Source organism: Gopherus flavomarginatus, chromosome 2 (genome assembly GCF_025201925.1).
Source record: "Gopherus flavomarginatus isolate rGopFla2 chromosome 2, rGopFla2.mat.asm, whole genome shotgun sequence".
NCBI lineage: Eukaryota > Metazoa > Chordata > Testudines > Testudinidae > Gopherus > Gopherus flavomarginatus.
In genome coordinates, this window is record NC_066618.1 from 206859987 (window position 1) to 206874885 (window position 14899).

At 40.4% G+C, this 14899-nt stretch overlaps 1 protein-coding gene across 3 annotated transcripts in view; it reads left to right on the top strand.

Moving 5' to 3' along the window:
* The window catches only part of SPIRE1 (spire type actin nucleation factor 1), a 186884-nt gene that overhangs the window by 4902 nt on the left and 167083 nt on the right, over window positions 1-14899 (top strand). For all 3 annotated transcript variants that reach the window (XM_050938809.1, XM_050938810.1, XM_050938811.1), the window contains exon 2: window positions 13970-14004. In XM_050938809.1, coding sequence (XP_050794766.1) covers window positions 13970-14004 — 35 coding nt within the window. The remainder of the gene's footprint in view (window positions 1-13969; window positions 14005-14899) is intronic.

Genomic DNA, 14899 nt, shown 5'->3' on the forward strand with positions numbered 1-14899 from the left:
GCACATCCACAGTGCACCCTTCCCATTCTCTATTGAGAATGTGGCTTCCCAGAGAATGATGGTGTCAGTGGCTGTTCTTTTCCACCATCCACCACCTCACATGCCCACGGATAGAAGTCAAAGTGGAGAATTACTGCTCGTTTGACCAGCATTAATTATAATGCACATTTAATTCTCAAAATCTTCCACTAGTTGATGTGTGCTCCTTGCCTCTGCCCAAAAAAGATTTGCAGAGTGTTGACTACAGAGTGGTTTTCACGAACTCCCAGGGTGGGGGTACAGCATACTGTAGAAGAATGGTTTCTGCTGTTCTGTGAGTTGTGTAGGGCCTTTCATGCCCTTCTTGCACCTTTTGTGTGCCTCTGTATTGGAAAGGAGTATATGGGGCCTATTAACTTCAGATCTAGTTCATACATGGCAAGAGATGCTTTTTTCCCACTGGTCTTTCAAAAAACGTTGTTTAGAAAAATATGTATAGGTTATTTTTAAAGAAAGGAAAATGTATGTAAAAGGCATTATACTTCTAGTAGTATTTACCCTTTGAAAGAAAATGGTGTGATAGATGGCAATTTCCTGCAATATTATGGACAACCCTTCGTGAATTTAGTTAAACTTTACTGAATTAAGCTTAAGTATTTTAGGAGCCCACTATGTTAAAAATGCAAATGTTTATGTACTGTTGTGGTATTGGAACTTTTTTAGGAGAAAGAGAGGATTAATGCAATCTTTGAAGTTCCTAATATCTCCCAAAGGACTTTTTGAGACAATACGTATGAAGTAGATTTCCTAGGAAATATTGATATAAAGGAAATGCAAACTAAACACCTGGAATCTGTCCGTTTGAAGCTGTAGAGTTGAGCAGAGACTTGTTGTCTGGCTGATTACATATTCAGGTTCTCTTAAAAGAACCTAACCGGATGAATGAGTGATTCACATATTCATGTGTGCTTACTGTTCTGGCCAGGCAAGAGTATTATGAATGCGAAACGACAGGAACATCGGTATGTGGGGTTTTGAAGGATGCTTACCTACCAGAGCCCATGCTGGAGTTACAGGGGTGATCTCTGGTAAGCTTATTAGCATGTGTGCAGGTCCTTTTATAATTTTTAATAGTTTTCTATGTATTGCTTTTACATTAAGAGAAAATTTGCTTACTTAGAACAGTGTGGTAATTTATAACTGGGATAATTATATTGTATACTGTCTCCGAGGAGAGAGGCGAAGCATGCCTGCTCAGGAAGACTGTCTTTTGCTGGAAATAACCCAGAGAAGGCAAGGAATTGTTCAGCCTGGAAGTATCTCGGTCAGAAGGGGGAGAGATGCTGATCTCCATCCAAGAGAGATGATGGCTGGAAAGCTGAAAACCTAGATGGGGTGCCCTTGTGGAACCATAGAGGTGGAGTAGAGGCACAGTTGCCCTAAACTGTGACAAATGCATCAGAATAGCCATGAATTCTCTGTTTTGGTTTTAACATTTGTTGCTTTTAATATTTGAAAGTATGTATGCTTTGACAAATTAGTACTCCTTATAACCTTAAATTAATATTTAATTATCTCCTACTTTGAGTTTTTATTTTAACATATCCAGAAATGTAACTTACTGCTATTTAATGATAGTAAAGTTTGGTATCCTAAAGCTTCACAGTTACTTGTAGTCCTCAGTACATTGATAGAGTGGCCAGATAAGATTGGCAGGCATAAATCAACTAATGAGGTAGGGTGGAGGTGGAAGTGGAAGTGGAAGTGGAAGAGACACCTTTACTAGAAAGGAAGAGAAAAACAGTTAATATTTCTTCCTGCCCACTTCTTGTGTTAAGCTGTGAAAGAGGTACCATGAACCTTAGGCCTTGGTACACTGGCTTTTGCCATTAGTGTAGCTATACTAGTAAACTCCATTAATTCTAATCGTGGTTTACATGGATGCACCCTGTGCACTAAGAGTTCACACCAGTGCACCTACACTGATGGCTAAAAACTCTAGTGTAGACAAGACTGGAGAGGGAGATGACAAATAAGCAAAGGACAAAAAACTTAATGGTAAGGAAGAAGTGTATTGCCAAAAGAAACCTTGTAATGTGTCTACACATTACTTATGCAAGAAGCCTGACAGAACTAAAGGGTAACACTAAGGTACACACACAAGGGAATATAACCAAAATGTGGTAGGTTGACAAACCAGTGAGGGAATGAGGAATAAATAATGAATTATTGAGATTTTAGGCAAGATCAAAGGAAAATATAAAAGCAAGGAACAGCCTTAAATATAACCTACTGTAATTTAGCCTAAATGTAATCTACTGCTATAGGAACTATTGGCAGAATTGTAGGGTTCAGACATTGTAGGTTCATCGTGACTTAAAGATAATAAAAAGGGTAAATTAATAGGATTTTGATATGAATGCCAGATCAAAGGGAACAATGATGAGATAAAATTTCTGAGACAAGAAAAGCCAAATTGGTGTCTCTAGCCTTTGTTTGCCAGAAGCTGGGATTGGGTGACAGGGGATGGGTCACTTGGTGATTACCCATTCTATTCATTCCCTCTGGGGCACCTGGCATTAGCCGCTGTCAGAAGACAGGATACTGGGCAGATGGACCTTTGGTCTGAGCCAGCATGGCCATTCTTATGTTCTTATGGAATAGTTATTATATATTACTTGAATTACCGTGGCATTTAGGAGCCCTAGTCCTATATCAGGACCCAACTGTGCTAAGTAATATATAAACCAAGAACAACAATACTTTCCCTGTAGAGTCTTACTGCTCAATCTGAGACCAGCGGGACCTGACTACAAGTATAGGTTTGAGTTGGAAAACGACCTGACTCTCTCATGCTTGGATCGGCTCTCTTCCTCCTACCTGTGGGGTCGGCCTGGTGCAGCAGGGGGCTGTGTCTGGCGGGGGTTCAGGACACGGCCACTGCTGCACTGACACCAAGGGCAGGAGGTAGTGGGAGTGCTGACTGAGGTTCTGAGGGAACGGTTGGGTAGGAAAACACCTCAACCGTCTTGAGTTGGATGGGCTTGGGTCTGGTTCAGGTCTTGGTTGGGTTTAAAAATTAGTCCTGAGCAGATATCTAAGTCCCTGCTCCAAAAGCTCACAATTGAAGTATAAACAAGAAACTCCAGATGATTACAGACAGATGGGGGAATACCAGGAAACTAGAGCCATATTGGTCAGCTGGGTAGTCAGCAGCCTAACCAGCAGTCAAGTTTTTTGTAGGCATCACAGAAATGTAGAGTTTTAAGAGGGGGGTTGAAGGAGGATAAGGAGGGCTTTCTTTGGAGGTTTTCTGGGAGCTCCTCCCATGCATGAGGGGAATCATGGGAGAAAGCATGAAGGGGCTTGTTTGAAAACTTAACAAATGGGTGGTGGAGGCTTGAAGTGTGGGCCAGCTGAAGGTGGGAGTTGCCATCTCAGTAGTGAATGAGAGATGATAGTTAGAGTGAGGATTGATTGTGAAGGACCTTGAAAATGAAGACAGGTAGCTTATATTTGAGGTTATAGAAAAGGAGAGCCTGTGGAGAGATGCAAAAAGAAGGGTGACATGGTCAAAATGATGGGCACGGAAATTGATCTTTGCAGTAGCATTATGAATTAATATAAAGGGAGCAAGATAGCATTTGTCAAGGCCAGAGAAAAGGATGTTGCAGTAATTGAGACATTACATGATGAGGGAAATAGAAGATATCTAACACCCTGGGCATAAATTATGAAGGATTAATCCTACAAATTTGGGAACATAGCACAAGAAGGCTTTTTTTATTTTGTGGTACAAAAGAACTGGGATGGAGGACATTCCTCTTTTACTTTTAGATGAATTCATGAGTTAACGCAGCACGATTGATAGCTTAGTAATGCTTATAAAAATACTTTTATAATGCTTAATAAATACAGTCCCACTTCAAATATAGTCTCAGGTTAGTCTTATTGGCAAATGTAGATAATTAAAATATGATTGAGAATGATATATTGAATTTTAGCACAATACATTTGCAAAGGAACAGAAGCCAGACAGATAAACAGTGCAATTAAGAGTATGCAAAAACTAAAGCCAAGGTTGAGAACAAACAAAAAATGGCATTAATAAGATGATAAACTTTTAAAATGGAGGCATAAGAGGTGAAAAAGACTGTTAGACTGGGCAAAAATAATTAATTGACAAGAAAGGTAAATACAATTATATGCTGCAGGATTATCAAACTAGAATGGTGGTAAATAGCCTCGGTGAAATCCTGGCTCCATTGAAAACAATGGCAGAACTCCTATTGACTTGAGTGGAATTAGGATTTCTTCCAATAAATGTCTCCTCTCAGACTTCACATTCCTTTTCCCCTTCTAGTTTACCTTCTGTCCCTACATCTGCTGCCACATCCTAGACTCCTCCTTGCTTCCTCCATATTTGCCTGTCACCCCATTTCATTTTTATTCCTGTCCTCAACATGTTCCTCCGCTCCCTGATATTGCCCAGCACCTGTAGTCTCTTTTCCTACCTCTCCACATTGCCCTGCAATGCTCTCAAGTCTTGGTGTTACCAGCTCCCACAGTTTTATCAAAAGTCTCTCAATATTTGGTGTTCTTAATGCTCCAGCTCCTGGAATCAAGTGATTACATCATAATCTCAAATTCAGTTTAAAAAAGGAAATTTCCTGTCCTTCATGTTTCAGAGAGAAGCTTGAAAATGTGACCAGTGTGCATCCTAAATGCTCAAAAATCTAAAGCAAACTAAATATTATATTTCTAAAATCTCACTATATTTTGGGGCCTGACTCACAGTTTCTAAACACTTGGGGTTAATAATACCGAGTCTGTTCCCTGACTAGTAAATTCCTCAGCACTCCTCTTCCCTCTCTCTGGCCTCGTGCACATTCCGACTACCTGGTGTGGCCATCTTGCTTGAGGGCAGCCTGGCTTCAGCCATACTAGAAACTGTGGGAATTGTTTCCCATCTTTACTATGGGACAGCCTCACTCCCACATGCAGAATGGGAAGGAAACGGCAGTCAACTACAGTGAGGACAAACTGGGCTGAAGCCCTATTGGTGGTAGTGGGAGATGGTGGCCACAGAGAATGAGGGCAAAAATTCATGAGAATTTATTAATCAGTTAGACTAAATATGTATTTTTCTCTTTGTATTTAGTTAATCAGAGGTCATCTTCAGCCAGCACTTAATATCACTGGAGTGTCTGATTTAAAAAAAAAAAAATTCTTGAGTGGCACCTGAGAAACACTGAAGGTAGATTTTTCTTGACCTCTAACTTCATCTCTCCTCTAGAATGTTGCTGAGTTACTCTCACCAGTTAATCAGACTTGCATGTTAGGCAGATAATTTCACATCATGCTACATGCTCTGCTGGTTCCACCTTATTGATTGCAGAATACTTTTTTCCCCACGTTGATCCTTTCTGAATATGATTATCTACTCTAGGTATACAGTTATTTTATACTGTAAGAAAGCAGGCATAGTACGTATGAGCTTGTTAATGTTGCACCTAAAATGTGTTTCAGATGTATTGCTAGGCATAGAGTTGTCTCACCTACAGTAATTATTTTGTGTGTGTCTTAGAGGTTTTCTAAAACCACATCAGGTATTAATTACAGAGGAACTTTTTGAAACATGAACTGTTAGCCCCTGGAGTGACCTACACATTGTTCTGTAAGGAAGCGTGGACTATTGATGAATTGGGTTCATTTTAAAAAGGCATTGTATTAGGGGTATGTAGTGTGGTTGTAGCCATGTTGATCCCAGGATATTAGAGAGACAAGGTGGGAGAGAGATCTTTTATTGGACCAACTTCTCTCTTGTGTTAGGTGCATCACTTAAAGAGATCAAATATGAAAATGATTATTTGTTTTACCTCTTCAGACCGATGGTGGGGTCCTCCGGTTGGCGTAGGGGCAATCCATCTCCCTGAGAGGTGGTAGCTTGGTCAACAGGAGAATTCTTCCATCGACCTCAGCACTGTGTATACAGGGATTTAGATCATCTTAACAGTGCCACTCGAACATGTGGATTTTTGGCAGTCCTGACTGATGTAGTTAAACTGATGAAATGTTCTAGGCCTAAACCCATGAGTTTTAATGTCTAGCAAAGTTATGAATTTAAGATCCCAAGCTCGTCTTTTGAAGGTGTTGTGCATGTTTCCTCTGAGGCTGAGAACTGTGAGATCAGATATGGAGTGATCATTTTATGAAAAGTGTTTGCCTACAGGTGATAGTGTTTTTGTCTCTTCTCATTTTGCTGTGTGAGTTCATTCGAGATCATGATTGTCTGGTTTCGCCATCATACTTGTTATCAGGGAATTTAGTGCGCTGGACGAGGTACATCACATGTTGTAATAGGCTTGTGTAGTACCCATGGATACTTGAAAGGTGTGCTTTGAATGGAGGGTGTTTATCATTGTAGCAGTGGAGATGTGTCTTCAGGTTTTGCATGTGTTGTCACGGCAGGGTCTGTTGCTGCTTTGAGTTGGTGGGTCCTGGTCTGTTGAGCGCTTCTGATGATGAGGTTGGAGGGTTGTCTGGGAAAAAATCTTTCAGGATATGGTCCACATTGACTATGGGTTGTAGTTGTTAATGATATCCTGTATGGTTCCAATGTGAATGCTGCAAACATAATTGAGGGGGGGAAGGGAAGTGAGGAATGATCACATGAACTAGACTGACTGTAAATTATGTCTTTGTTAGTGTTGTAGGTGTCTTGATAGCATCACATTACTGTAGTCCAGATTCTGCAATTCTGGCCAAACGAAAAATACTCGTATTCAGTTCCTTTTCACTTTCAGGGATAGTGAAAGCTGTTCTGTTGGTTAATACATGAGTAAGTGAAATGCAGAAGAGCACAATCATATTTCCCCTTGCTCCCCAACAGTAACAGTTCTACAAGTCTCTGGAGCAAGTTAGCACTGCATCCTCATACAGTGAAACCTGTGTGAGAGATCACCCTTATGGGTAATCACTTGTCTTTAACCCATCAGAGAATATCCCAAAGAGAACCGAGTACAGGTTTGCTCTACCTTCCTAATAAAGACCTCTAGTAAGCAATTTATTTTTGTTAGTCACATGGTCAGTTTAAATTTGTACAGATTATATGGGGTATGTTATTTGCTGCACATGCAGGGTATGCTCCTAATTAGTTGTACTCAGCATCTCCTGAGCATAGTCAGCTGAAACACAAACTGTTATCTGCTGTTGTGTGGTGCACAGTGAAATGTAAATGTGTTAATGTACTGTACCACTCATGTCCACTGTTTATAATTTTTGTAAGCATAAAATTCAGTTCTCATCTATGCTGATATGTTCCTCCTCACAAATATGAAAATAAAAGCTTCAGATTCTTTCTGCATATTGTCAAGTAGCAACATATCTTCAAGGCATCTTGTTAAATTATATTTTCTAAAATATATGAAATTAATTTGGTAGTAATGCTCAAACAAGTCTTCAGATTTTCTTTATGGTAAAGAAATGGAGCGTTGTTTTATTGTTGTCATGGCAGCAATTATTGTTCCTTCCCCATTGAAGGGGAAGTGACATTTTTGTTGGCGGTGGGGTGGGGCGGAGGTTTGTTACAAATGGGAGTTTATGATGGAAGAATATAAGACTCAGTCCTGTGTAATACTGATCCTCATTTGAGGGTGCTCAGCAATTCACATAGATGTGGGTATGCATTGTACAACTTCTTTTAACCCAGCATGCGGAGCGGCATGGGAGAAAGCATGAAGGTGCTTGTTTGAACATGTAACAAATGCATGATGGAGGCTGGCATCATGGACTGATTGGAGGTGGGCATTGACTTCTCAATAGTGAATTAGAGATGATAGGTAGGGTGTGGATAGATCATTAATGGCTTGGAAAGTGAAGACAAGTAGCTTATGTGTTATGTGATAAAGAAGGTGGAGTCAGTAAAAAGATGCAAAGTAAGAGGGGATACAGCCGTGGACAGAAGAATTGACATAAGGAGGAAGGGTAGTGTAGATACCAGACTAACTGGTGATGCTGGTGGTAGAATGTCTGTGCCTAACAGGGTAAAGAATGTCAGTGAAGCCAAATGGCAAAAATTAAGATGTCTGTACACTAATGCGAGGAGCCTAGGTAACAAAATGGAGGAACTAGAGCTAATGGTGCTGGAAGTGAAACCGGATATTATAGGGGTAACAGAAACATGGTGGAATAGTAGTCATGACTGGAGTACAGGTATTGAAGGCTATGTGCTGTTTAGGAAAGACAGAAATAAAGGCAAAGGTGGTGGAGTAGCATCGTACATCAATGAGGAGGTTAACTGTAAAGAAATAAGAAGTGACGGAATGGACAAGACAGAGTCTGTCTGGGCAAAAATCACACCGGGAGAGAAAGCTACTAGAGCCTCCCCTGAGATAGTGCTTGGGGTGTGCTACAGACCGCCGGGATCTGATTTAGATATGGATAGAGACCTCTTTAATGTTTTGATGAAGTAAACACTGATGGGAAATGTGTGATCATGGGAGACTTTAACTTCCCAGATATAGACTGGAGGACAAGTGCTAGCAAGAATAATAGGGCTCAGATTTTTCTGGATGTGATAGCTGATGGATTTCTTCACCAAGTAGTTGAAGAACCAACAAGAGGGGATGCCATTTTAGATTTGGTTTTGGTGAGCAGTGAGGACCTCATAGAAGAAATGGTTGTAGGGGACAACCTTGGTTCGAGTGATCATGAGCTAATTCAGTTCAAACTAGATGGAAGGATAAACAAAAATTGATCTGGGACTAGGATTTTTGACTTCTCAAGGGATAACTTTAAATAATTAAGGAAATTAGTTAGGGAAGTGGATTGGACTAAAGAACTTATGGATCTAAATGCGGTGAAGGCCTGGAATTACTTTAAGTCACAGCTGCAGAAACTATCAGAAGCCTGCATCCCAAGAAAGGGTAAAAAAAAAACATAGGCAGGAGTTGTAGACCAAGCTGAATGAGCAAGCATCTCAGAGAGGTGATTAAGAAAAAGCTGAAAGCCTACAAGGAGTGGAAGAAGGGTGGGATTAGCAAGGAAAGCTACCTTAGTGAGGTCAGAACATGTAGGGATAAAGTAAGAAAGGCTAAAAGCCATGTAGAGTTGGACCTTGCAAAGGGAATTAAAACCAATAGTAAAAGGTTCTATAGCCATATAAATAAGAAGAAAACAAAGAAAGAAGAAGTGGGACTGCTAAACATTGAGGATGAAATGGAGGTTAAGGATAACCTAGGCATGGCCCAGTATCTAAATAAGTACTTTGCCTCAGCCTTTAATAAGGCTAATGAGGAGCTTAGGGATAATGGAAGGATGACAAACGGGAATGAGGATATGGAGGTGGATATTACCACATCTGAGGTAGAAACCAAACTTGAACAGCTTAATGGGACAATATCGGAGGGCCCAGATAATCTTCATCCAAGAATATTAAAGGAACAGGCACATGAAATTGCAAGCCCATTAGCAAGAATTTTTAATGAATCGATAAACTGAGGGGTTGTACCGTACGACTGGAGAATTGCTAACATAGTTCCTATCTTTAAGAAAGGGAAAAGAAGTGATCCGGGTAACTATAGGCCTGTTAGTTTGACATCTGTAGTATGTAAGGTCTTGGAAAAAATTTTGAAGGAGAAAGTAGTTAAGGACATTGAGGTCAATGGTAATTGGGACAAGTTACAACATGGTTTTACTAAAGGTAGATCGTGCCAAACCGACCTGATCTCCTTCTTTGAGAAGGTGACAGATTATTTAGACAAAGGAAATGCAGTAGATCTAATTTACCTTGATTTCAGTAAGGCATTTGACACGGTTCCACATGGGGAATTATTAGTTAAATTGGAAAAGATGGGGATCAATATGAAAATTGAAAGGTGGATAAGGAACTGGTTAAAGGGGAGACTACAGCGGGTCGTACTGAAGGGTGAACTGTCAGGCTGGAAGGAGGTTACTAGTGGAGTTCCTCAAGGATCAGTTTTGGGACCAATCTTATTTAACCTTTTTATTACTGATCTTGGCACAAAAAGCGGGAATGTGCTAATAAAGTTTGCGGATGACACAAAGCTGGGGGGTATTGCTAACACGGAGAAGGACCAGGATATCATACAGGAAGATCTGGATGACCTTGTAAACTGGAGTCATAGTAATAGGATGAAATTTAATAGTGAAAAGTGCAAGGTCATGCACTTAGGGATTAATAATAAGAATTTTAGATATACATTGGGGACACATCAGTTGGAAGCAACAGAGGAGGAGAAGGACTTTGGAGTATTGGTTGATCACAGGATGACTATGAGCCGCCAATGTGATATGGCCGTTAAAAAAGCTAATGCGGTTTTAGAATGCATCAGGTGAGGTATTTCCAGCAAAGATAAGGAGGTGTTAGTACCGTTATGAAAGGCACTAGTGAGACCTCACCTGGAATACTGTGTGCAGTTCTGGTCTCCCATGTTTAAGAAGGATGAATTCAAACTGGAACAGGGTCAGAGACGGGCTACTAGGATGATCCGAGGAATGGAGAAGGTGCCTTATGAAAGGAGACTGAAAGAGCTTGGCTTGTTTAGCCTAGCCAAAAGAAGGCTGAGGGGGGATATGCTTGCTCTTTGTAAATATATCAGAGGGATTAATATTAGGGAGGGAGAAGAATTATTTAAGCTTAGTACCAATGTAGACACAAGAACAAATGGGTATAAACTGGACACGGAAGTTTAGACTTTAAATTAGATGAAGGTTTCTAACCATTAGAGGAGTGAAGTTCTGGAACAGCCTTCCAAGGGGAGTAGTGGGGTCAAAAGACATATCTGGCTTCAAGACTAAGCTTGATATGTTTATGGAAGGGATGGTATGATGGGATAGCTTAATTTTGGCAATTGATCTTTGATTATCAGCAGATAAGTATGCCCAGTGGTCTGTGATGGGATGTTGGATGGGATGGGATCTGAGTTACTGCAGAGAATTCTTTCCTGAGTGCTGGCTGGTGAGTCTTGCCCACATGCTCAGGGTTTAGCTGATCGCCATATTTGGGGTCGGGAAGGAATTTTCCTCCGGCCTTGGCAGAGGCCCTGGAGGTTTTTCGCCTTCCTCTGCAGCGTGCGGCACGGGTCACTTGCTGGTGGATTCTCTGCAGCTTGAGGTCTTGAAACCACAATTTGAAGACTTCAATAACTCGGACATAGGTTAGGGGTTTGTTATAGAAGTGGATGGGTAGGGTTCTGTGGCCTGCTTTGTGCAGGAGGTCAGACTAGATGATCATGTTGGTCCCTTCTGACCCTAAAGTTTGAGTCTATGCTATACACTTTAAAAATTACTTTTTACAAAACACGTATCCTAACGTTTGGGGTGTATGTTTGTTTGAGATATTTATTATTTGGGCTTTGGAAGAATACCTCCTTATGTTTTTGGAACAGCATTATCAATAAATTCATCTGCTTAAGAAAATACTTGAATTGTATTTACAATTTTTAGTGACTGTGCCCTATTTATTAAATGTAACAGTCATATACATCTTACATAAACACCAAAAATGTGTCTGTGTGTGTATATATATGTAGGTCCTCCGTGATTCAGTTGGAATCATAATGGTCTTAAAAAAAATTAAAAGCAGTCTTTAAAAGACACTTTTTTGAGTTCTGCCTGCTAATATAGGAAAACAGTGCTAAGCATTCAGTTTGTGTTGGCAACAATTCAAGGTGAAGGTGAATGACTTTAATTTTTGCGAGCTAGCTGTCTCATGCCCACTAAGGGTATGTTTAACAACCCATTCAATATGAAAAGTGACTAGCTCAGAAATAAAAATTGAACATAAGAATGGCCGTACCGGATCAGACCAAAGGTCCATCTAGCCCAGTATCTGTCTACCGACAGTGGCCAATGCCAGGTGCCCCAGAGGGAGTGAAGCTAATAGGCAACGATCAAGTGATCTCTCTCCTGCCATCCATCTCCATCCTCTAATGAACAGAGGGTAGGGACACCATTCTTTACCCTTCCTGGCTAATAGCCATTTATGGACTTAGCCACCATGAATTTATCCAGTTCCCTTTCAAACATTGTTATAGTTCCAGCCTTCACAACCTCCTCAGGTAAGGAGTTCCACAAGTTGACTGTGCTCTATGTGAAGAAGAACTTCCTTTTATTTGTTTTAAACCTGCTACCTATTAATTTCATTTGGTGACCCCTAGTTCTTGTATTATGGGAATAAGTAAATAACTTTTTCTTATCCACTTTCTCCACATCACTCATGATCTTACCTCTATCATATCCCCCCTTAGTCTCCTCTTTTCCAAGCTGAAGAGGCCTAGCCTCTTTAATCTTTCGTCATATGGGACCCTCTCCAAACCCCTAATCATTTTAGTTGCCCTTTTCTGAACCTTGATTTTATCTGAATGCGTGGTGAATCTTCTTAGTATCCAGGCAGCTTTGTATGCCATTTAAATTTCACACATCAAGTCAGCTTGATCTTGTCTATGTGATGATATGATGCTAATCAGTTGGTTGAGCTGCATGTTCTTTCTCCCAGCTTGGCAGGAAATACACTAAATAATACTCCTAGTTTTCTATGCAGCTTTGGTCCTTGCAACTTTGCCAATATGTTTTCAACATTTCTCATCCACTTTCTAAGGGGAAAGCTGGTGAACTAGATGGCAGAGTCCCTAAGGACTGAACAAAAGTGCTAGTAAATGGGTCAGAAGGGCTCATACTTGAGGGGAATGGGCAGAAGAGTCAGGACCCATAGACTCATAGACTTTAAGGTCAGAAGGGACCATTATGGTCATCTAGTCTGACCTCCTGCACAATGCAGGCCACAGAATCTCACCCACCCACGCCTGTAACAAACCCCTAACCTATGTCTGAGTTATTGAAGTTCTCAAATTGTGGTTTGAAGACCTCAAGCTGCAGAGAATCTTCCAGCAAGTGACCTGTGCCCCATGCTGCAGAGGAAGGTGAAAAACCTCCAGGGCCTCTGCCAATCTGCACTGGAGGAAAATTCCTTCCCAACGCCAAATATGGCAATCGGTTAAACCCTGAGCATGTGGGCAAGACTCACCAGCCAGCACCCAGGAAAGAATTCTCTATAGTAACTCAAATCCCAACCCATCTAACATCCCGTCACAGACCCACTAGAGCACACTCCTGTCCAGAGCCTGGAATGCAACCGAAGAACCCTGAGTCTCACCATTCCCCTGTTGCAAATGTCCGTGAACCCATTGACATAGTGTCTCATTCCCCTCTAGTACTGCTCCACACAGAGGATAACTACATACTACTAGTATCAGCTGTTCTGTTAGCTTAAGCGGCAGAGGTCTGTGTGATAGATCTAAAGGTTCCTGCAATGCTGATGAACCATGTGGGTGTCAAATGTGATCCCACATGATGGAATTTCTGTTTTTTTTACTTTGCTTTTTAAAAAATCTCGGAATGTACACCTACAAAAGTATGTTAAATTAAAATTATTAAGGTTGCAAAATCAAGCACTCAGAAGTTAGGAAATGCCAGAGGGCTACAGAGTTAGTGTGGAGGCACAATGCCTCTCTGCCTGAGTGACCCTGACCTTCTGCAGATCCCCTGAAATCAGTGATTCTGGAAGTGAAATCCTTCTTTGTTGTGCAGAGGAGCAAATCCCATCACCTCTCTCCCCAGTGGAACAAATTAAGGAAAACTGTAATGGGGACCTTGCAGAGGTTTCTTCCTGCCGTGAGGCATTCTGCAGAAGCTGGCAACTTCTTCTCTTCATGATTTGTGGTCCTATTTGAGTGTGTTTACCACAGCAAAAAGGAGAACATATAGTGAATTCCCTGTACCATAGTCCATCATGTGTTAAGAGTTTAATTCATCTGGGTTCCTTAAGATCAACTGAGTCCGTTCAAATGGATCTGTACTGGATATAGCAATGTGTGGTTTTATGGAACTTAAATAAGAGTTTCATTTTGAGCTGGCTGTTGTCTTTTACTTTAAACCATCTGAATATAACTTTAATTTTTTCCTGCAGGTAAATCAGGATGTTCACACTGCACAGAAACAGAGGTAAGAGAAATATCTCAAATTTCCTGTTGGTGTTTATTAATTAGCACACCTCTTGCTACAAATTTCTCATAAGTGAAATTGCTGTATATTTTTATCCTACATTTATCATTACCAAGTTCTTCTATAAAATACAAAAGATATGTATGGCTTGTGTTAATAGCTACATAATAAAGGAATACTACATTCATAAAGGGAAGAAAGAAAGTGGGAAAGTTTATGCAGGCAGCACAAATTGGTTCAATTTTCAGCTAATTTATGTGTTGCATAATACAGACATTATCTTATTTTGTATAGCTTCTTTCATAGAAACCATTTCCCAATACACTTTAGCTGGCTCAAAGATGGTAATGATTTGTATACTTACTGCATGATCTGAAGCAATTCAAGATGCCTGATGATTCTTTACACTCAGTTTATCAAGAGTTGGGAGCAAAATAATCAGACTACTGCAAGATCATCATATTTGTGTGAGCAAAGTCTTCATGATTTGTAATGTTCTTGTTAAAATTTCCCTTTCCAGAGCCAAGAAGCAAAGAAAAACTTTGCAGAAAATGAGCACTTCTTAGTCTGGCTTGAAAATATCTTATTCTGTGCTGTCTGATGGCTGTACTATATTAGGAAACTGGCAAGGGCTGCACTGATATTAGTGATAGTGCTGGTAAATAGACAGATATTTTAGTATCTTCATGGCCCATATAAGTTGCAACAAGTTTATTTTGGTCAATGTATCAGTGGATTTGTGTGTAATCGTTTTGCTGACTTGTGACTGCTGAGATAGATTGTAGAACCACTTGTTCTTTCAGATGAATGTCAACAAGGGTTATGAATTTTCATTATAAAGGCATGTTTAGGAGATTAGAAATAAACAAACAAGCGTTTGTCTGCTGCCTTTCAT